This window comes from Monodelphis domestica, chromosome 1 (assembly GCF_027887165.1).
Source record: "Monodelphis domestica isolate mMonDom1 chromosome 1, mMonDom1.pri, whole genome shotgun sequence".
In the NCBI taxonomy this organism is placed as follows: domain Eukaryota; kingdom Metazoa; phylum Chordata; class Mammalia; order Didelphimorphia; family Didelphidae; genus Monodelphis; species Monodelphis domestica.
Window position 1 is genome coordinate 479,447,693 of NC_077227.1, and position 21,935 is coordinate 479,469,627.

Genomic DNA, 21,935 nt, shown 5'->3' on the forward strand with positions numbered 1-21,935 from the left:
CACATACACACCCAGTCTATCGTTTAATCTGGTGTTCTACTTGTTCATGGGTCAGTCTCTGTTCTATGGCATCTCCCAAGTAGGATCAATATTCCTGTTTGACTTGGTCACTCTCTGGCTTTAACTTTCCAGCACCTTACATCTCTTTTTTAAATCGCTTTTTTACTTTCCCTCCCCTTGACTGTGGTTGTCTCTACTTTGGTTTTATGTGTTGCCATCGCTCCCCCTCCTCGCCCTGTCCCCATCCCCTGGGCCTGGGCTCTCCTGGGCTTGTCCTTTGCTCCTGTCACTTGTCTCCCCTCTTCCACCCCGCCACCCCTCCAACCTTCCACATGTACTGTGTGGCTCTGCGTCTGTCTGGTTTGTGTTTTTATTTTTGATTTGCTCTGTTCAATTTTCATGTAGGGTAGTGGTTCAGTTAATGGGAGCCCTCTGCTGTCAACATCTGGTGCTAGCACACCGGGCCGTGGTGGGCGGAGGCAGCTCCCCCAGACACCTCTGACCCCCCGCCCCAGCATCACTTACAAGACTGCCAACTCCTCGCCTGTCCACTTCACGGGTCTCCAGACCAGCCTCCCCACCTTCTCCCCGGGACGGCTCAGTCGGGGGCTTTCCGAGCACAACGCCCTGCTCCAGAGGGATTCTCTCAGCCAGCCGCCAACCCCCGTGTCTCGGATTGGCTCTGACCCGTATTTGGGGCACCGCGACCACAGTGACTCCTCCTATCGGGCCCTGCCAGAGGACACACTCACTTTTGAGGAAGCCGTCGCCACCAACTCGGGCCGTTCATCGAGGACTTCCTATGTGTCCTCTCTGACGTCCCAGTCCCACCATCTCCGTCGTGTGCCCAATGGTTACCATTGCAGTCTGGGGCTCAGCTCCGGCCCGGGGACTGGCAGCAACAGGGCACGGCAGAGCTATTATCACCAAGCCGATGAAGACGACTGGTGCTAGCATCCCGGCAAAAATACACAGCACACACCCAACTTGGCAGGTCTGTGTGTGTTACAGTTGATGAGTTTTATCATCTGAAGGCTGGGTCCCTCCCTCCCCCAACCCGGGCATGCTCGGGACTGCAGAGGCAATTAGCATGATGACTGGGAAGGAGCTTGCCCCCAGGACTGCTCTTTGGGGGAAATCTGCTGCTCTTTATGTCTCCCTCCCTCCCTCCCTCATGCTTTCCTCTCTCTCTCTGTGTCTTCGTCTCCGTGCCTCTTTGTCTTTCTCTCCCTGTCTTTATCTCTGTGTCAGTCTCCCTTTCTACCTTGTTTGACTTTCTCTCTGTCTGTCTGTCTGTGTCTTTCTCTCTCTCTCTGCACTGGACAGATCAATAAAATCTTTTCTTTTTCTTTTTTTTTTAAGGGATGTGTTTTTTTCCATCCCTCCCTTGTCCGCTGCCTTGCTGAGTCTCATACCATACATTTGAAATTTACATCAGTGGCCAAGAAGGCAATGGTGGACTTTCACCCCACATGAAATGGGCCTGATTTGTGGAGTATAGTATTTGTGATCTGGGCTTTTCTTTTTTCTTTTTCTTTCTTTCTTTCTTTTTTTTTTAAGGGGGTCTAATTCTTGTCCAGAATGGACCTGTATCTTACCTTGTTTAATTGTATGGGATGAGGGGGCAAAATCTACCTAAAAGCTCTTGAGAACTAAGGCTGGAGGGGGATTCATTTAGACATAATGGTTTAAAAGAGCTCCTTTTTTCCAAGGAGTCCAAACCTTGAAGTTCAAAGTGTCCTAAGCCGGCAGATCTCTCTGCATTCATATGACATGTCCACTTCTGCCAGTTCATACATTATACCACCAAACCACCCCAGAGATCCCACACAAAGCTGCTCAGTCCTCCTTCCCCTAAGGACATATTACAAAACTTGATGAGGACTATCTGGAAAGAGTCCTTGCTGCTGATAGTTTTCCAATTGCAAACCCTCCACACCCTCACCATTTTGTCTTGTTTAGGTATACTTTCTTTTTTCCTTTTTTCTTTTTTCCCTGGGAAGGGGGAGGCACAGAAAAAGAGAAGAGAAAGGATAGGGAGAAGTAAATGTAATTGGTTTTATATCCATCCAGGAGCTAGAACTAACTTTTCATTGTGTGCATTTTTGTAAATTGTACAGTAAACAAGGAAAATGATCTCATGTAGAGAATTCGTCCAGTGTCATTCTGGGTCCCACAAAATCTGTCCACTGTTCCAGTCACTCACTACCAAGTGCCTAACCTTTGAAATGTTTCACATTGATAATGCAGCCTCCTGCTTTCCTTCATCCAGCCTTGTGGGGAAAGAAGGAACCTGGAAGGCATGTCATGCTTGAGTCCTGTATGAAATTTCCATGTGTGTATTTTGCAGACACTGTTAAAAACAGAAACCAACTGAAAAACTGACAAAAACAAAGACTTGATTTGTATATTGTTGGATGGGGAGTTTACAATGGAAAGAGAGGAAAAAAGATCAAAATTGTAAAAAAAAATAGTTCCCCCCTATCCTTGGGTAGCACTGAGGGTGCCATCAAGAGACAAACCAGTGGAGAGATGTTGGAAAACTTGTGATGGTAAACAGCAAACAGGCTCTCTTCATGGCTATCATTCCCTTGGTTGGGGAAGTTCTGACAATGTTATGGTTGTGTATAGATTGTTTTGAGTGTGGTTAGAGAGAGTATTGTTCATTGTTTCCTGTTCATAATCTGATTCTCAGGGATGAGACACCTATTTTTTTTTTTTGTGGGAGGGGTGGTGATGATAGTGAATGTCTACCTTTTGAGTGTATGTGAAGGGGGGTGGGGTAGAGAGAATTTTCATTCCAGATAAAGGGGGAAGTGGGTAGCTAGAAGTGAAGACAGGCTTTGGGAGGGAGGTGGTCACTGAAAGGACAAGGTCATAAGAGAATAGATTCAGATCTGGATAGCACCTTTGAGGTCATCTAGTCTCACCCTCTTATTTTACTGAGCCCCAGAGGGATTAGGTGACTTGTCCCACAAATAGTAGGTGGCAGGGGAAGGATTTGAACTGAAATCCTCAGATTCTCATTCGAGCATTATTTTACATTGTACCTGTGTGTACATTGTGCTGACTGACTTCAGAGCCAAGATCCCCTGAAGGGGCAGGGAGCAGGCAAGCACTGTGGAACACAGGGCAGACCCTAATAGTTTCTTCATATCTTGAGAGCCAGAGGAAGAGATGAATGGAGCAAAAAAGTGTGGCATAGGAGTTGAGGGAATAACTAACTATAGGACAGCACATGAGATCCCACTCCCCACCCACAAGGGAAAACATAGCCTGTCATCACAGAATGGCCTTTTCAACTTAGTTTAGCTTGGAACAGCCAGACCAGTAGCTGTCCCCTACTTGCTGGGCCAGGGAGCACAGGTGGAGGGATGGAAAGCTGGGAAAGACAAACACTAGCAGAAGCTTGGTAGTAGTTATCTGCAAAGCCAGCTTTGCACAAGGGAACCCTTTGGGGAATTACCCAGAAGGCATCAAAACCCTTTGTCTTCTGGAGAATAAGTGTGTATCCAGACCAAGGGCCTCACACTGTTTCCTTTAGTGTTTACATTTCAAAAGTTCAGATGCTTTTGTAGTTGACTTCTTTTTAAATGTCTACTAGTTCTCATCCCTGGGTTCTACTAAAAGACAACTTTGGTGTGAATGCATGTGTGAACTTTGACACACTACATGGTGCCGAGATATGCTGAGGTATGTGTGCACCTGTGTGTGTGTGTGCATGTGTGTACTACAATGCCACAAGGTGCAGAGAGGTATGTTGAGGTATGTTAAGTTGAGTGGGTATAATTTAACCCTTAGGGCTATGCAACACAATGACACTCAAAAGCAACCAATGGAACAAGACTTTCATCCATTTTGTGGCTTTACCTGCTGGATTCTCTGTTTGGGGCTCAGCATAATTGTGACCAAATGTTTGATATATTTCCCTTAACACAAAGGCACAACATTCTGGCATTTTAAAGGAGCCAGAGGATTTTAATTCAATGAGCTAAAAAGCAAAAGACAGTCCCTAATGGCATATGTGGCCATTGTTCCCACAGTGATAGGTGGCAGGACCTTTGGGGGGGGGGGTAATTGGGTTTTATCTTTCCCTAGCCCCAGTATCCCACCTATTTCCCCATCTTTCCTTGTAATACTTTTCACAGTTAAAAAAAAAAAAGTTAAAATTCTATACAGTACCATGGCTGTGTTTTCATAGAAGGTGTTAGGTCATTGACAGTCTTGCCTAGACCTTATTATCACTTCCACAGCCTCAGTTTCTCATCTGCATCCTCTCTTAAGGTGATAAAGGAGATGGGGAGGAGTGTCCTGGGTTAGGCCATTCCTCCACTTGGGAAGAACTAAGGGAAGAAGAGAGAGGAAACCAGAATATTGTTCCCATGGTCCTGTCTTCCTTACTTGGGGTTTGGTCTTACCATCTTTTCATACACCTACATCTCAAATCCCATAGTGAGTTGCCAAACTTTAAATGCATCAACCAGTTTTCTGCATCTGGAATCAGTCTAGCAGTGGCTGTACTTTGAATAAGTCATGTTTGCATGTAAAATATATACATATATACATATATATACACACACACAAGTATGTGCATGGAAAATGTTTATCTTCGTACTTTTTTGATACAATGTATTCTTCAGTTGTTCATTTTTAATTATATTTGATATAAATTGAGGGTTTGTTGCAAAACTTTATATTTAAGAACAGTGTTAAAAAAAAAGATGTCCCAATCATGCAACACAACTGGGGCTTAAAAAAAAAAAGTTATGTGATTGACTAGTTTGCTGCCTGAGTCATATTTATCAGCCAAACTTTGGATTCTGCTGTTGTTTCTACAATGACATTTTGTATGAAGCAAAGTCCTTGAATTAAAATAAAAACTTAGCAAAAAATAAACCAAACCAATATGCTGCGCCAGATGATGTGTGCAGTGGGGACTGTAGGTGGGAGCTCTCCAATGATGAGGACAATCCTGACTTGAAATAACTCTTTGTTGGATTTCACCTGTGCTGACACAGTTGTGTGATAATAACATGGAGATGCTTTTAAAAGGGGGAAACTGGTTTATCTGAGGTGCAGATCCAGTTACACTGCTGAATTGTAGAGAAGAAAACCCATCTGATTTGCCTTAATTCACTCTGACTGTGGATTCTCAGTTCATCTGAGAGCTTGGGTGGCCCAGGTGGGTGACAGAGCTGTTCAGATAAGGAGCCTGGCCTGGATGCTACCAGTGTCTGTCCTTCCACAAGTCCACAATTTGCCCAAAGGGGTCAATACCCTCGACATACCTTCAAGTAGAACACTCATTGGTCCTGGATATAATAATGGTCCTTCCAGGTTTGTGTTGTGCCCTAGAATACTTACAGATATCAGCTTCTGATGGAGATTGCACTGCGATAGAAGCATTAGTACAATAGAATCTTAGAACCAGAAGAAACCTTAGAGACCACTTAGTCTGACCCATCATTTGTACAGATAAAGGATACCGAAGCCTAGAATGGGGAGGAAACTTGCCTAAAGTCACATAGATAATTATTTAATAGAGGCAGCACTAGAATTCTTATCTCCTGATTACTGGGTCCAACACTACAACCTAATATATCTCTGTTCCCTCCACTGACTTTTCTTATTGCTTCAGCATTTCTAGTACCATATTATAGGTCCAAACTACCCCCAAATGCTGCATAAACAGAATTCACCTAGACATGCAGGAATTCTGGGTTCCCAATTGTTCATACAAATTCTGAGTACTACCCATATATTCAACCTGTGGTGGCATATATCTTCCTTAAGATTCTGGAGAGATGGGGACAGGAGTGGGAAAAGATGAGCATAGGAATGGTGAGAAGTAGACAGAATACATTACAAAGTCATTAAAGCAACTGGGAATGCTTAAATCTGGAAGACATTCCCAGTTTTTTAACACCTCAAAAAATAAGCGGGTAAAAAAAAATCCTCTTATGTCCAATGAGTGACAGAGAAAAAGAGACCAAGCTGAGTTTCTGTTACCAATGCCCGTCAGATCTAGGAGATAGATCCAAGGCTCTGCCCTTTCTATTCCCACATCTAAGCTTTGACCCACTGGGTTAGAATTTCAGAAGATTAAAGCTGGTTATGCCTCAGGGGTAGGGGAGTCTGGTACCACAGGATTAGACTCATCATTGTTGTTATATAACATTACATCTGAAAAGAATATGCAAAGCTGTCTAAAGACTTTTCACATTTCATCATCTTAGTGATGCCCCTGGTGCTATCCTCCTCCTCAAATTCCAATTTTGATCATTTTCATTCATTAAGAGTAAAATGGGGTGGTTCTAGTATGTATTTACATATTAACAGATCAAGTACTCAAGTCAATAACTCCAGATGCCTGCCAAGCCAACCTCTACCATCATAGCATTTGACTCTCTTAGCTGCCAGCCAGCATGACTGGTCATGCACATCCAGAGTGACAGATTGCAGCCCTGTCACCTCCATTCACCAGTCTTATGTGGCTGAAACTTTGCCTCTACTCTGGAATTTGTGGAGAGATACCAGCTTTCATTTACAGAATTTATCCCCAGTGTCTAGGTCTCAGTATCTACAACTTCTACTAGGATACTTTGCCAGACCAGCCCCTTCTGCCATGACCATCACTTAATTAAGATAAGTAAATCAAAGCAAAATTTTGATGCTAAAAAAAAATCCAAGTGACAAATTTTCCCCAGAAATGCAAACTAGATGTTGCACAAAATGCCAACAAGTGAAATAAACTGGTTAATAAGTATATGAAGAAAATTAATGGAATACTTGTATTTAAAAACTCAATACTGATATATTAGGAATAAAGGAATTTGTAAGGACAGCAAGAGATAATGGTTTGAAATATGAAAATGCAAAGTAACACTGAAGATCTAAAATCGGTAATAACAAATGATAGAAAAAGTGAATAATGTATCTGCCATGTCAATATGGGTTTTCCCTTAATCAGTATGGATTGCACCCATTTATGCTTTCTCATCCAATGCATTTATTGTACTTCATGTTCTTCCATCTGTCTGTCCTCCACAGAGGATTCTCCCAACATACTGAAGGCCTCCTACATTTCATGGGTACCAAGTGAGCACTCAAGCTATCACCTGTTTTCACTCACTCCTGCCACATGATTTCATAAAAAAAAAAAAAAAAGTGTTTTACCAAGACTATGGCTACTTCAAAGAGTTAGTACATCGATGATTTTTTTCTGGTATAGGTACTGCAAATGGGCAACAAGATGGACCCAGAATTGAATGAAGGAAGAGATCAAACTGAATTGCATTTGTTAAATTGTAAAAGTACTTTGTCATATAAAGCACAAAACCCAATATTTTAAAGATAAGTGGTCTACAATGTAAATGTAGATTTTGGCACACTACTATGTCTGATAAAAATTGCATGTAAACCAAAAGAAAATGGAGAAATACTTGGCGGGCATAAGTAGACTGTGAAATATTTCAAAGGATGACTTCTATTCAAGGATGATGTAAGGGATATTATCAAGGAAATATATCATCCACATAGGAGGTGAGCCCAAATCACGTAGAGTGTGAGATTACAAATGGACAGTCTGAGGGATGCACTGGGACTTTCTTACTATAAAAAGACCTAAGAAAATCCTCTGGTATGTATAGTAGATACTTTATGGAGGATCTCCAAGAGAAAATAAACAGGAATCATACAAGATGAGAAGGCATAGATGGAGGGAATACATCCATGTGATCATAGATCCCCTGGGATATTGAATATTGAAGAATAAACATTTGGGCCACTATGAAAACCCTCTGATTTCTGGTTGGGCAGGACTGTGCATTCTGGTAAAGATGGTCTCTCTTTGTAATTCCTACCAGGATGTTAGTTGTGTTCTTCCAATCCTCTTCCAGAAATAAGAAATTTATGTACATAAGATTCACAGCTTTGCCACTACTTATGTTTCCTGGGGAAGCAGCTCATGACAGCAGTGCTTTCTCTAAACACATCTAACTACTATTTGGGACTGGCAGATGCAGAATTTTCAAGTCCAGTGATTAAAATCAGCATGGAGGGCACTGATTGCATCAATAATTTTGGGTAGACCTAATACCCTTCTTATACCTCAAATAGATATCTCATAATTCAATGTAGTACTCTATTACTGAGTTTCAATTCTCAGAGTAGTTTGCTTTTGGGTAAATAAGGCCTAATTCTTCCAGGGTCAAATCTCTTCATTACGGTCAGTATCACTATTTGTAGGCCTTCATCCTTTATCTGAGGTTCTCACCAGTCATTTCCATTTTGGGTATTATTTGGGTATTGGGGAAAAATTAGCTAAGGGCTGTGTAATTTATTTCTACCTAAAGCATAATTTCTAGAGGAAGTTCCAGCTCTCCTGCATTTTCAGGTGTCAAAGTCTCTTCTTTTTTTGAGTCACAGATTATGTTCATCCACATTGTAAAAATCACCATGGTCTTTGATGCAAAACACCTATTGGATAGGTTTTCTGCATCTATGTTATTTTTTCCCTACCCTATAATGAATTCATAGTTGGCCAGGGTGGCTATCCATCTCTCCTTAGAAGTAGCTTTTTTGGTATGTATTAGAATATAGCTAAATGGATTGTTGTTTAACCGTAACTGAAACTAAACAATTAAATAAAATTTTGTTACTTTTAAGTGATAGCTCACTTTAAGGATATAACTGCATTTTGAGGATGGAATCATGGGTCTCGCTATTCATGAATTATCTTCTGAAATATGTAGTGACATCTGGTGGTCCTTGCTCTCCTTTGCTAAGACTGTCTTCAAACCTTCTAGTTTGGCATCAGTGTATATCATCCAAAAACTCTATTTTGATCAGCAAGAGAAGAAAGTGATTAGGACCTTTTACATCTCAGGAAAAAAGGGACATGTTACAATCCTATAATAACAGGGTCTAGAGAGCTGAACTTCAGAATGAGATAAGTAATGCTAAGGATAATAAAAAGCATTTTGGATTTTTTTTAGTGATACTGCAAAAAACTAAAAAGAATAAACCTGCCACATACAGTTGACAAGATGTCAAAGACTCCATAAAAAAAGAACAAAACCCACAACTCTTAGTTTGGTTTTATCTTCTAAGCAGAATAATCCTTGGACTGGGAAAAAAAACAAACAGAAATGGCTAATAGAGAAGTGAAACCTAAGATAAGTAGGATGAGGTAACAGATCACCTAGTTGCCCTTGATGTGAGATACCAGGTCCAGAGGAACTACATACCAAGGTACTTTAAAGAACTAGAGGAGGTGGCAGCTGGGTGGCTCAGTGGATTGACAGTCAGGCCTAGAGATGGGAGGTCCCAGGTTCAAATTTGGCCTCAGACACTTCCTAGCTGTGTGTCCCTGGACAAGTCACTTAACCCCCATTGCCTAGCCCTTAACACTCTTCTGCCTTGGAACCAATATATAGTATTGATTCTATGACTAAAAGCAAGGGTTAAAAAAAAAAAAAAAGAACTAGTGGATATGTTTCTGGAGTTATTGGCTCTGGTACTAGAAACAGGTCATTTAGAAAATCATAGGACTAGGGGGTTCAATTACTCTGAATTTCAAAAAAGACAACAGAGAAGAAATTATAGGGTAATATGGTTGAATTTTTAAGCCCAGAGGAGTTCTAGAAGTGTCTTTTTCATTTAAAAATGTTTTAATGGCATTTTTTTTTTAATTTTACAACACAATCATTTCTGGAAAGAAAACTTGCCTCTGACACCCTGTACTCTACTTTGTAACAAAAGCAAATTAAAGAAAAACAGAACAAAAACAAATAAAAAAAGCTTGAGACAGCTACTGCTTTTGAAAAAGTGTACAAGGTTCTGCCCTAAAGAACTAGGTTTCATTATTAGTTCTCTAGGGCTAGTAATTGTTTTTCTCTTACTTAAAGGCTTTTAGTAATCTTTTCATTTGGATTGTTGTAGTCATTTGTGTAGATTTTTCTTTGGGTTCTGTGAAGATTGGATTTAGCTATCTCCTGATTATAACAATGAAGATATTTAGCTCTCCCTTTATTGGGAAGATTAGATTGTAATTCGCAGTCTATTTTCACAGTTCTCTTTATTTCATCCTGCATCAGGAACATGTTACAGTTATACAAGGGGTAGTTAGTAAATAAATATACTGAAAAAGAAGCCGTGATCCAAAAAGAACTCAGTGCTTTACACAAAGTGATCACTTAATTGTTGACCACACCTCGGGGTAGTGCCCTCTATTAACACTTCTAATTAATGCCGGCTCTCTGGGTCTCAGTCTTCCCATATTAGCTATTCTTAGAGTATTCCATCTCTGAGGCTGGACCACCAGAACGTCTTCCTTTCCTGCCCCGAGGGCTCAGAATCACTCCAACCCCAGATTCCCGCTCTCCCGCACCTCAAGCGGTTACCATGGTGATGGATCTTCCTCTTCCGCCCGCTCTTTGGGATGGTCCAATAACGGAGAAATCCCTGGTTTATTCCCACCCAAAGCTGGCTTGGATAGCATTGTGAGCCAGACTAGATTCTGGTTTGTGGTGAATACTGAGTATGGGGAGTCAGAGCCACAAAACCGCCTAAGTCCCGGGAGAAGAAAAATCGCGCCACCTGCCCTCTCCAGTCAGAACCGAACGCTGCAAAGGCCTCTGGAGCTTGGAGGCACGGCGCTAAAGCCTCGACTTTGCGCTGGGTTCCATAGAACTACGATTCCCAGAATCCTTCATCGACGACTTGACTTACTCTCGACTACAACCCCCAGAGGTCTCCGCTACGCAGTTCCGCCTCTGACTATTCTGTACGCACCACTCCCCCCTTCCCCTCACCCCCAAGTCTTTGGACTGACAGAAAAGATCTGGGCCTGTCCTCCCTATTCGTTAATGTCTGTGTGTTGGTGGACTGGGCTGGTCGGGAAAATCGATCTTTTCACTTTCGGTGGAAGGGCTTGTTTCTGCGTGCGTATGTGATAAGGGGAGCTAGAAGCTATCTTAGAGAGCATCTTAGACCAGCCCTTTACAGATAGGGAAACTGAGACCTAGAAAGCTTAAATGAATGACTCGCCCAGGTTCTCCCAACTAATAAGCAAAGCCTGGATTTGAACCTCCAAGAACTCTGTCCTTAAACCCAGTCTGGGTCTCCGTGTGAACCTGAGCTACTTCCAGAAGCCGGGTGTGCCCTGTGCCGGTAGGGATGCCTGGTGCACATCATGTGGCTCGCTGTCTTTATATATCGCGCCTGGAGCTCGCTGGTCAGCCCGTATGACTAAGTCTACCCGTCTCCAGCCCCCCTGCGGAGTCTGCCCACACTAGCCCAGGGTTAGAATTCACTGGAGCTTGGCTTGAGTGAGCAGAATCAAAGCCAATGTCCCCAACTTGAGGGGACCTTGTTCCTGAGTTCCCAAGACTCAGCAACACGGGAATAAGCCATCCAGGAGAGATAACCGTGGAGAAGGAGAGTGCATGGGAAGAGAGGTGAGAATGACAAAAGGACTGTGGGGTGGGGGGAGTAGCACCTCCCAGTTTGGGAGAGACATACCATTCAGGGGAAGGGAAGGTCTTCTGAAGAGAGTCTCGTGGAAGGGGCTGGGTTCACAAACCCCTGGGAGGGGGAAATATTAGGGTCCCCCAAAAGAGAGCTAGCATGGTATAATGCAAAATATTTGCGTGGGGTTGACGAATGAATGAGGCAGCTAGGTGGTGGAGTGGATAGATTCCTGGACCTGGAGATAACCCAGATCACGCTTCACACTTACTTGCTGTGTTAATCGCTCTCATTTGTAAAGTGGGGATAATAATAGCACCTGTTTTTCAGGGTTATTTTGAGGATCAAATGAGATAATATATGTAAAATGTTTTGCAAACCCTTAAATACCACATAAATGTTAGTTAGCTATTGTTGAAAAAGCAGAGAAAGAGGGCCAAAGACAGAACTTGAGGGAACAGTCACCTGAGGAGGGGAAGAGAAACTAGTAAAGTAGTTTGAAAGCCAGGTAAGTGGTGTTTTTGAAGCCAAAGGAAGAAAAGCAAAGGTAAAAGAGAGTATCCTTAAGGTAAAAGAGAGTATCCTTAAGGAGAGGAATGATTAGATGCTACAGAAAACCAAAGATAATGAAGTCTAAAAGAAAAAAAATCTTTGGATTTAGGAATAAAGCAGCTGATGGTGATCTTTAAAACAGTTTCACGGGAGTGGTGGAAATGTAAGCAGTATTATGCTGATAAATGTTTAAAAACTGGTTTTCAAAAAAATGTACACAGAACACACTCTTAAATTGAGCCTGCATTATTTATATTTTCTCCATCACTCTCTAGTTTCTCTAAGTCTAGACAATTAAAAAAAAAAAATACATCAAGCCTGATATACACATTTGCCAATTTCTGAAGTATAAATGTTCAAACTAACAATTTAACATTCAGCTTGCAGGTCCAAGCTGACTCCAGCACACTCCAGAAAATAAAGGCTTTGGGCATATTCTACTTTTTAAATTTTTATGCTAAGTTATATTTTTCAAATAAAGATCCATCTTTCCTCTCACCTATCCTTCTTCCCCACTGAGAAAACAAGGGGAAAAAAATCCCCTTTTACAAACAAGTATAGTTAAGCAAAACAAATTCCCACATTGGCCATGTTAAAAAAAAAAAGCTTTAGACTGCTTTTTAAAGTTGGCAGGGGAGAAATGGTGGAAAGGGATGGAATTGAATTCAATGAACATCTAAGTACAAAGCACTCTGGTAGGTTCTGGAGATGTAAAGAGAAAAAGAAAATAGTCCCAGTCTTCAAGGTTCTACTAGGGATGTCACATGTGGTAGCTATTTATCCCATCTATTCCTTTGAAAATATACTTGACATGTGAGCTTTCATCCTACCTTTGCCTGAAAACCAGCAATGACAGGACCCTACCACTGCTATGTCCACTTTTGGAGAGCTCTAATTGGTAGGAATTTGTTTTCTTAGAGAAAGCTTCAATTTGTTCTTGCAGTTTCTGCCCATTGCATCTAGTTCTGCTTTATGGGGCCAGGAAGGAACTCTTAATCACGTAGCAACCCTTCTTTTGCTAGAAAATGAATGAACTTACATTTTACTGAGAATGATGGCTAAATGAAATAGAAGAGAAGAGAGAAGACTTTTTGAAGTCTGGCTCTATGTAAGCATGTTTATAAGAAGTGGGAAAAGTTAGTGGAGACAGAAAGACACTGAAGAGATCACTGAAGATGGAAGATGATGATGAGTATAGTCTTAGTAAGAAATGGGGATCTCTCTAACTCTGAGACAAGAGGAAAGGAGAAAAATATGAACAACATTGGACAGTGACATTTTTAGGTGTGGAGGAAAGATAGTAGTAGCTGACATCTTTATAGAACTTTAAGGCAGGTAGGCGGCACAGTAGATAGAATACCAGACCTGAAATCATAAAGACTTCTCTTCCCGAGTTCAAATCTGGCCTCAGATACTTATGAGGTACATAATCCTGGGCAAGTAACTTGACCCTGTTTGCCTCCATCTGTAAAGTGAGCTGAAGGGGGAAAATAGCAGACCACTCCAGTATCTTTGCCAAGAAAACTCCAAATGGAGTCACAAAGAGTTGGACATAACTGAAACGACTCAACAATAATAACATATAGTACTTTCTTATCATCTTGTTTGAACTACTCAATAGCTGTGTAATGCAGGTGCTGTTATTATCTCCATTTATAGATAAAGAAGCTGAAGCTCAGAGAAGCTAAGTGGTTTGCCTATGGTGACACAGCTAGTAAGTGACAAGAGGCAGAATTTGAACTTAGATCTCTCTGACTTTTAAGTCTAGTAATCCATGTCCTCCATATTGCCTCCCCTTTATATCCTGTTGCTTATATCAGGTGGCCTGAATCCTCTAAGGAGGAATAAGTTGCTATATGTTTTGGGAAATGGATAGAGAAAAACATGAGGGGAATAAGATAGGCAGCTTTGTGGGTCCAATAACATAATTTGTAGTGAGTGAAATTAATTTGGTTCCATGGCTTCCTCTAGGCATATATTCAGCTGCCTCTGATCAGGAATGGAGCACTCAGGTAGAAATTGCCAAAGGTAATTATTAGCAGGTCAAAAATGATTTAAAGAAAGGGGGGTGAAGCAATTTAGAATGGTGGCAACTATATCATCAAGATCAGTGGTGCTGTTCAGTGGAAAGAGTATGTGCTTTGGTGTGTTCAAATCCCAACTTTGATAGTCACTCTCTTTGTGACCTTTAAATAGGTCACTTAACCTCTATGGTCTTCAGTTACCTTTTCTGTAAAATGAAGAGGTTATACTATCCAATCTAGTAGCCTCTGAGGTTTCTTGGATTCTTGGATTAAGTTTTTATTATTGAATCCTTTTTTCAGTCATTTCTGACTCTTCATGACCCCCATTCAGGATTTTCTTGGCAAAGACATTGGGGTGATTTGTTATTTCCTTCTTCAGCTCATTTTACAAATAAGGAAACTGAGCCAAACAGTTAAGTGACTTGTCCAGGGTCACACAGCTAATAGCTAGCTAGTAAGTGACTGGATTTAAACTCATTAAGAAGGGTCTTCCTGACTTTAGGTCTGGATTAAGTTAGATGAGTTTAAATTAAATTTAAGAGAAAGATTAAGTTAGATACAGTTGAAACAAGACTTGAGATATCATGAGAGAGTATAAAATGCCTATTGATTAGATAAGGAAAAATAAAAGGACTGGAACTTCTGGTGAAGGTAAAAAGTCGATTTACTGTGAGATAAAGGAAGAGTGAAATGAGAAGGTCTATGGTCAGAGTAAATATCATTTTTATATTTAAAATCTTGGAAATGATTCTTTTGAGATCAAAGCAGTGATCATTACAGCTTGAAGGAAATACCATAGAGTCCATCTAGTCCAACTCTTTTTACTTTTGCAAAAAGTAAGTCCAAAGACTGGGTATCATTAGACTGCAATTGAGATCTCAGTCATGGAAAAGGCTAGAAATCCTATGGAACTTTTGACACATTAGCCTTTCAAAGTAGAGACCAAAGAGGAGACACTCTCCTCTGGCCCTTATTTAACCCAGATCTCTTTTTTAAATCATTCTCCCTCTCCCTGTGCCTTACTTTCTCTCACCCTATTCTTTGTCCTCATCATAACTCCTAATCCTCTGCCTCTCAATATTTTCTGATATTATCACTTCTGTTCTGCTTCAAATCTCTTCCTCTCCATTCTATCCTCATAGTAGCCAAAATGATTTTTCTAAAACATCAGTGTGACCGTGTCACCTTCTCCCTACCTCCCTCCTACCGCCATTCAATAATGAATTCCAGTGGTTCCCTAGTATCTCTAATATCAGATATAAATTCCTCTTTTTAGCATTTAAAATTCTTCGTAACCTGGCCCCTTCCTATCTTTCCAGTCTTCTTACATATTGCTCCCTTCCATGTACTTTATTGTTCAGTCATACTAGCCTCCTTGTTCCTCCTAATGATATTCAATATCACATCTCCATGCCTTTATACTGGCTGTGCCCCATGAAATGTTCTTCTTCACCTTGGCTTCTTTGCTTCCTCAAATGCCACCATCTCTAGGAGGCCTTTCCCAGTCCTCCCAGCAGCTATTTGTCTTCCCTTTTTAAGGTTATCTGCTTACATATATGTATATGTATAAATAGGTATATGCTATATGCATATAGTATATACCTATTTATTATGTACATGCTGTCTGACCCATTAGAATGTAAGCTCTTTAGGGGCAGGAACTTTTTTTACTTTTTCTTTGTATCTTTAGTGCTTAATAAATGTTTGTGGATTTCATTGGTTAATTGATAAAAATTTTGTATTGCTGTGTGGTTTCTGTTATATTCAAGAATCCAGTGAAATATAGACCAAAATGGAAAAAGACTACACTAAATTCAAGGAGCCAATCATAAAGTAACTGAGGGGTAGTACTGAGGCACAGAGACAATTAGGGATCATCATTTTATTGTTGTTCAGTCATTTCCATTATATCTGACTCACTTGGGGTTTTCTTAGCAAAGATCCTGGAGTGGTTTGTCATTTTCTTCTCTTGCTCATTTTATGGATGAGGAAACTAAGGCATACAGGGTTGAGCAACTTGCCTAAGATCACACAGCTAGTAAATATTTGAGGTGAGATTTGAACTCAGATTTTCTAGACTCCAGGGACAGTACTTTATTATTCACTGTGTCACCAGCCTGCCCAGCATTTTTGAAGATTCTCCTGTAAAAAAAAAAAAGAAAAATATTCTTGCTTTTTTGGCCAGTCTTGTCATATTATGAATATAAATAGGGGACAACTAAGGTCCGAAAGAGCCAAGAGAAGACGTTGTATGGCCTTTAACAGTAGGTGAGATCCAGGCAATGACAGGTGTAGTCTTTTGGCATGAAGAGGAGCTTATAGGGAATTAGTCCCATTTCCCATCTCCAGGCCTTGCTTGGGTCACATGATATGGCTTACCAAATGGTTTGCCTCAAACCCTGAAGAAATAATCCTCAAAATGCCTAAGATCTATGAGAGGCATGTAGAAGACATGTCATATATTCCTTTGGAGGAAGCCTAGGAATGGCTTATGGGGCATCTGATCATAAATGACAGAAATTATACCATGTTTGATCCTTGGCCAGATAAAAGAGAATGCCAGAGAATTTCAGCACCCCAAGTGACCAAGTCTTTCATGATACCCCTGTGGACAAGATGGAGATGTGTGTTCTAGAAAATATTATAGTTAGGTGGATTTGGAACTAGTTGAATGTCTAACCTAAAGAAATAGTGACTTGAAATTTTACATAAGTTAGGAAATATCGGGGTGAGGGCCATAGGGATTTGTCTTTTACCTTTTCCAGTCAATATTTTTGTCAGTGACTTAGATAAATATATAAAATATGGGTATGGCTATACTTACTAAATTTACATGTGCCACAAAGATAGAAAGAATAGCTAATATTTTGGATAACAGAGTATCCATAAAGATCTTGATGAACTAACATTTGACCAAACTCAATAAGGTACATTTTCAGTGTCTTTTTTATTCAATTATGAGTCTAGTCCAAATATTCTGTCTTGTAAGAAAACTATTCAATTGTGGGAACTGGGAGAAAACCGTATTGCATTGTTTGAACTTCAAACAAACATTGTTTGAGCCATTGCATGGCTGAGAAGCTGGACCACCTCTGCCTGCTGTTTAGAGATCCTTTAAAGAACTAGGTTATGCTGAGAAGTTGGACTACCCTTTAAGGAGCTAGATTATGCTGACCCAGTCAGAACCAGAGATTGATGCCAGGAATTTTGTCAGAATTGTACATCACAAGCTGTTTTATCTGAAAACTGACCCCATAAAAACCAGTTATTATTTCCCTATTCCTTTGTTCAGACACTTGCGGGGAATGGGATACCTCTTTTCCTGATTTTGGGGAATTGCACCTGTTTGTTCTCTTTCTCCCAACTTGGAAAATCCTCAATATTTTCTTCAGTTACAAATCAGATTACCTAATTTTGTATACTAATTGTTTTCTTTAAATTAATAGTCTTATCTGATTAGTTGTTTTTATGTATAAAAATCTGTCTCCCCCTGTATTTAGGGTCCAGACCTAAGCTCAGGAGGTCTGGTCCCAGTTTGTTAAGCACTTGACATATTGCTTAATAAATCGATATGCTTGGAAACCTGAAGCTTTGTTTCTTCAGTCATTTTATATTTTGCTAAACACTCATAACTTTAGAGCTGGACAGGACCTCAGAGACCATCTGGCCCAATACCCATTTTACAGATAAATGAATTGACCCAGGGAAGTTAACTTGCCCAAGGGAAATGCAAATGGGAAATAGGACAAGGGAAGAGAAAGGGAAGGAAATAAACATTTAGTACTCACTACATGCTTGGCATTGTGCTGCTTACTTTGAGGCAATCTTTGAACTGAGGTTTTCTGACTCCAGAGGCAGTGTTCTTTAAACTGTCTCATTATTTATTTATTAATTAATAAGTGCCTAATTAGTTTGAAATTGCAGCATAGTGTATAGGGGCATAATTATCATCTCTATGTAGATAACTTAGAGAGCAAAACATCCAGTTGCAGTCTCTTTTCTGAGCTTAAGTTTTGCAACACCAATTGCCTTCTGGACACCTTTTACTTCGATCATTGCACTGATCTCCTAATTGGTCTCCCTGCCTTGATTCATTCCCCACTTCAACCCATCCTTAACACATCTGCCAAACTAATTTTCCTTGATCTAACCAGGCTACACACATCCCCTACCCTCTTGATAAATCCCAGTGACTCGTTATTGCCTCTAAAATCAAGTATACACTTCTCAGTTTGGCTTTTTAAATCATTCAAAATTTGATCCCAATCTATCTTAGATTTATTATACATAAATTTCTTTCTGGTATTCTCTGCTCCTAGAAAACTGGTCTCTATTTCTGTTCTTTAGGCATGGTATTCCATTCTAGCAACCACCATCTTTGTAAGTCATTCAGGTTCATGACTTAGGTGTCATCCTCATTCCTCACTCCCTCTCACCATTTATGTCTAATATGTTGCTAAGGCTTTTTGATTTTTTCTTTGTAACATCTCTCATATATGGTTCCTTCTGACTCCTGATATTTCTACCATCTTGGTACAGGCCTTCATCACTTAATGCTTAGACTATTGCAGTAACCTACTGGTTTGGTCTCTTTGGCATAAGATTCTCCCTACTCCAGTCTATTCTCTTTTCAACTGTCAAAATGACCTAAATTTGAGAATCATCTGCATAGAGGTGATAATGAAATACATTGAAACTGATGAGATCACTAAGTGAAATAGTATAGAGTCATGTTGGCAAACCTATAGCACACATGCCAGAGCATGTGAGGGGGCTGCTCTCTTCCCCCTCTCCATGTGCACCTGAGGACATTTCTCACCATGACCCATCCCTCTGCCCAGCAGCCCAATGGGAGCGCTTCCTCCCTCCCCTGTCTGGGGTAAGGTAGGGGGCTCACATGCAGCATGAGGGTACAATTTGGGCACTCAGTCTCTAAGGTCTCTAAAAAGTTCACCATCACAGGTATAGAGGGAGAAAAGAAGAGGTCTCAGAACATAGCCTTATAATACAATCACAGTTAACCAGTGTGACCTATATGAAGAAACAGCAAATAAGAGGGATAAGGAGCTATCAGTTAAGTAGGAAGAGAACCTAGAGTAGTCATGTGAAAACCTAAACAGAAGAGTATCAGTTAGAGAAGAGGGGCATGTAAGTGACTCAGTGGATAGAGAACCAGGCCTAGAAATAGGAGGTCCTGGTTTCTACTCTGGCTTCAGATACTTCCTAGCTGTGTGACCCTGGGCAAGTCACTTAATCCCTCTTACCACTGTTCTGCCTTGGAACCAATACTTAGTATTGATTCCAACACAGAAGGTAAAGTTTTGAGGGAAAAAAAAAGAAGAGAGTGATTGATAATGTCAAAAGTTGCAGAAAGGTAAAAAAGAATGAGTCTTGAGAAAGGACCAGTAGGTTTTGTAATTGAGAGACCACTGGTAATTTTGGAGAGCAATTTTTATTTGATAACAGATTGAAAGCCAAATTATAGTATTTTGAAGAGAGTGAGAGGAAAAGAAGTGGAGAATTTGACTGCTTCAGGGGTTTAACTATAAAAGGGAAGAAAGATGTGGGATGATTGTTACTAGGGATGGAAAGAGCAATAAAAGGTTTTAGTAGAATGGGGGAAATATGGGCATGTTTAGGCAAGCAGCTAGAAGAATGGGAGAGATTGAAGTTAAGTGAGAAAATAGGGATGATAGAGGGGGCAATCTCCTGGAGAGGATGGAATAGAATGGGATCACTTGTGCATATAGCAGGGTTTGCTTTGTGTTGTGAAATAGAAACCCACAGACTCCATTTAGACAATTTAGGTAAATAAAGTAAAAAAGCCAAATTTCTCCAAGTCAAGGTAGAAAGTTAGATTTTATTGGAAGAGGGCCAAGTCCTCCAATAAAAGCATTCTCTTGTGAGGCAAAGAAAAGAGATCAGTCCCTATCACTCACATGACCAAAATGGAGAAACAGTCTCAGGGGCCTCCACCTCCAGCCACCTTCAGAGTAAGCCCTCCTCTCAGACCTCTCCAGGAGCTCTCCCTCCAGGACCTCTCTCCTCTCAGACTCCTTCAGAGCAAAACCTCCTCAGAGCAAAACCTCCTCCCAGGACCTCAGACCCCGCTATCTTTAAGGAAACAATCTCTAGTTCTCTCCCCTCAGTTCTCACATCTACCAATCACTGTTGATGTCTCCCCTGTGCCAATGGTGGCTCTAGCTTAACCCAGGACCGCCCAGAGGTCTGACCCCTTTGCACATGTCTGTTGAAGGTCATATTCTCAAATAATTAAATCTTGATCTTTGCTGCAGCCCTTCCTAAATCCTGTTACTCTGAGTAGGGTGGAGATTATAGTTTCCAAGACCTGGTTCTGTCATTCCAAGTATCTCTATTGTATCAATTCTAAAATCAATCATGACTCAAAGAACTTCCTGTTCTATGCTTAAGCATAGGTCAAAGCCCTTTCCATTGTTTAGCAAAAGGTTTCTGTCCTAAAGTAGTCTTAAGTAGGGAGGAGAGGGATCCTCCCATGCCAAGGAGTTTCACATTCCAATAGAGTTCTTACTATCAGTAGGAACTTTTTTCAAGTATGAAATTTCCCAATGGGGAAATTTCCAACATTCATAAGTCTAAGAAATTTTAAGGTTTACACTTGTATGTATTACATTGTCAGTCCCCAGCCAGAGATAACCTCCAGAGGCTGAGACCTGGTTTATATAACAAAATGAATACTTCCTTACAAGATCACAAGACATAACATCATATAGACCTTATTTAGAAACAATTACCCAATTACAAAGCTGATTGATTAGTTCATTTCAGAAAACCTATATTAGTCTTTAGACTAATGACTTAGTCAAGTCAAATGACCATTACCTCTCTCTCATGTGATCTGAGGGGAGAGATGACCATTTCCAAACAGGAAAGGGTACGTGATGTTTGTGCCATATTGGGACATGAAATTCAGATAGCATCTTATGATAAAGGGAAGTACAAACTTGGGGAGGGGTTAGATATCCCTTTAGTTAGAAATCCTTGTAAAAATTATGAATTTTATTGATGGTATTAAGATTATAATGGAATTTATACTAATCACTTTAGAATCACAATACTGATTATCTTAAACCCATCACGATCACTAAAATTCAATCAAGTATAAGGGGGTAAGGGTCTATTTTCCCAACATTTGGCAAGGAGGAGGGTTATATCTGTCTATGAGATGGGTGAAGGAGAAGATAGTGGCAGAAGGTATCTTATGTGGTATGAGATGAGGAGGAGGGAAGAAGTGGAAACTCTCAGCAATGGCTTCAATTTTTTAGTGAAATATGAACAAGGTTCTCAGGCTGAGAGGGTTAGGGAAGAGGGAGCCATGGGAGGTATGAGGAGGGTTGAAAGGTTTTGGAAAAGCTACACTGATGGGTAGGATAGCTAATCAATTCTTGGACTTTACAGGAATGACCCTGATAAAGTCTATCATTCTGTGGATTCATCTTAAGAATAAAAGGTTCTCCCTAAACCACTCTTTCACATTGCTGCTGAACAAAAATGTCTTGTTGAGTGTTTTCTAGGAAAATGACAAGAGTTTAAAAAAGATTATTTTGGGGGACAGCTAGGAGGCACAGAGGATAAAATGCCAGGCCTGAAGTCAAGAGGACCTGGGTTTAAATATGTATGGCCTCACATACTCCCTGTGTGACCCTGGGCAGGTCATTTAACCCATTTGCCTAGCCCTTGCTGTTCTCTCTTGGAGTTGTTCCTGAGATAGAAAATGAGGGTTTAAAATGAATAAGCAATTAGCAAAGTATGACTGAGAATCTGTTTCAAAGATGCAACAGTATAAAGGATGGTGGGAATAATACCAAGACCAATACAAATTGTTCTTTAGTTGTGTTTTTGCTAATGTGA

The 21,935-nt window shown here is 40.5% G+C and overlaps 2 protein-coding genes across 4 annotated transcripts in view; both read left to right on the top strand.

Annotated features, from left to right (window-relative positions):
* CACNA1B (calcium voltage-gated channel subunit alpha1 B) overlaps positions 1-8,666 on the top strand; it is a 268,165-nt gene extending 259,499 nt beyond the window's left edge. The window contains 1 exon segment of the mRNA XM_056812766.1: positions 406-8,666. Within this exon segment, the coding sequence (XP_056668744.1) occupies positions 406-954 (549 nt within the window). The 3' untranslated portion in view covers positions 955-8,666.
* A 1,366-nt stretch (positions 8,667-10,032) lies between these two features.
* Positions 10,033-21,935, top strand: part of LOC100023942 (zinc finger protein 883-like) — a 33,935-nt gene continuing 22,032 nt past the window's right edge. For 2 of the 3 annotated variants that reach the window (XM_016428419.2, XM_016428418.2), the window contains exon 1: positions 10,035-11,459. The gene's annotated coding sequence lies outside the window, so the exon portion shown is untranslated. Of the gene's footprint in view, positions 11,460-21,935 lie in introns of all 3 variants that reach the window. The other variant, XM_007475473.3, reaches the window with a different exon arrangement.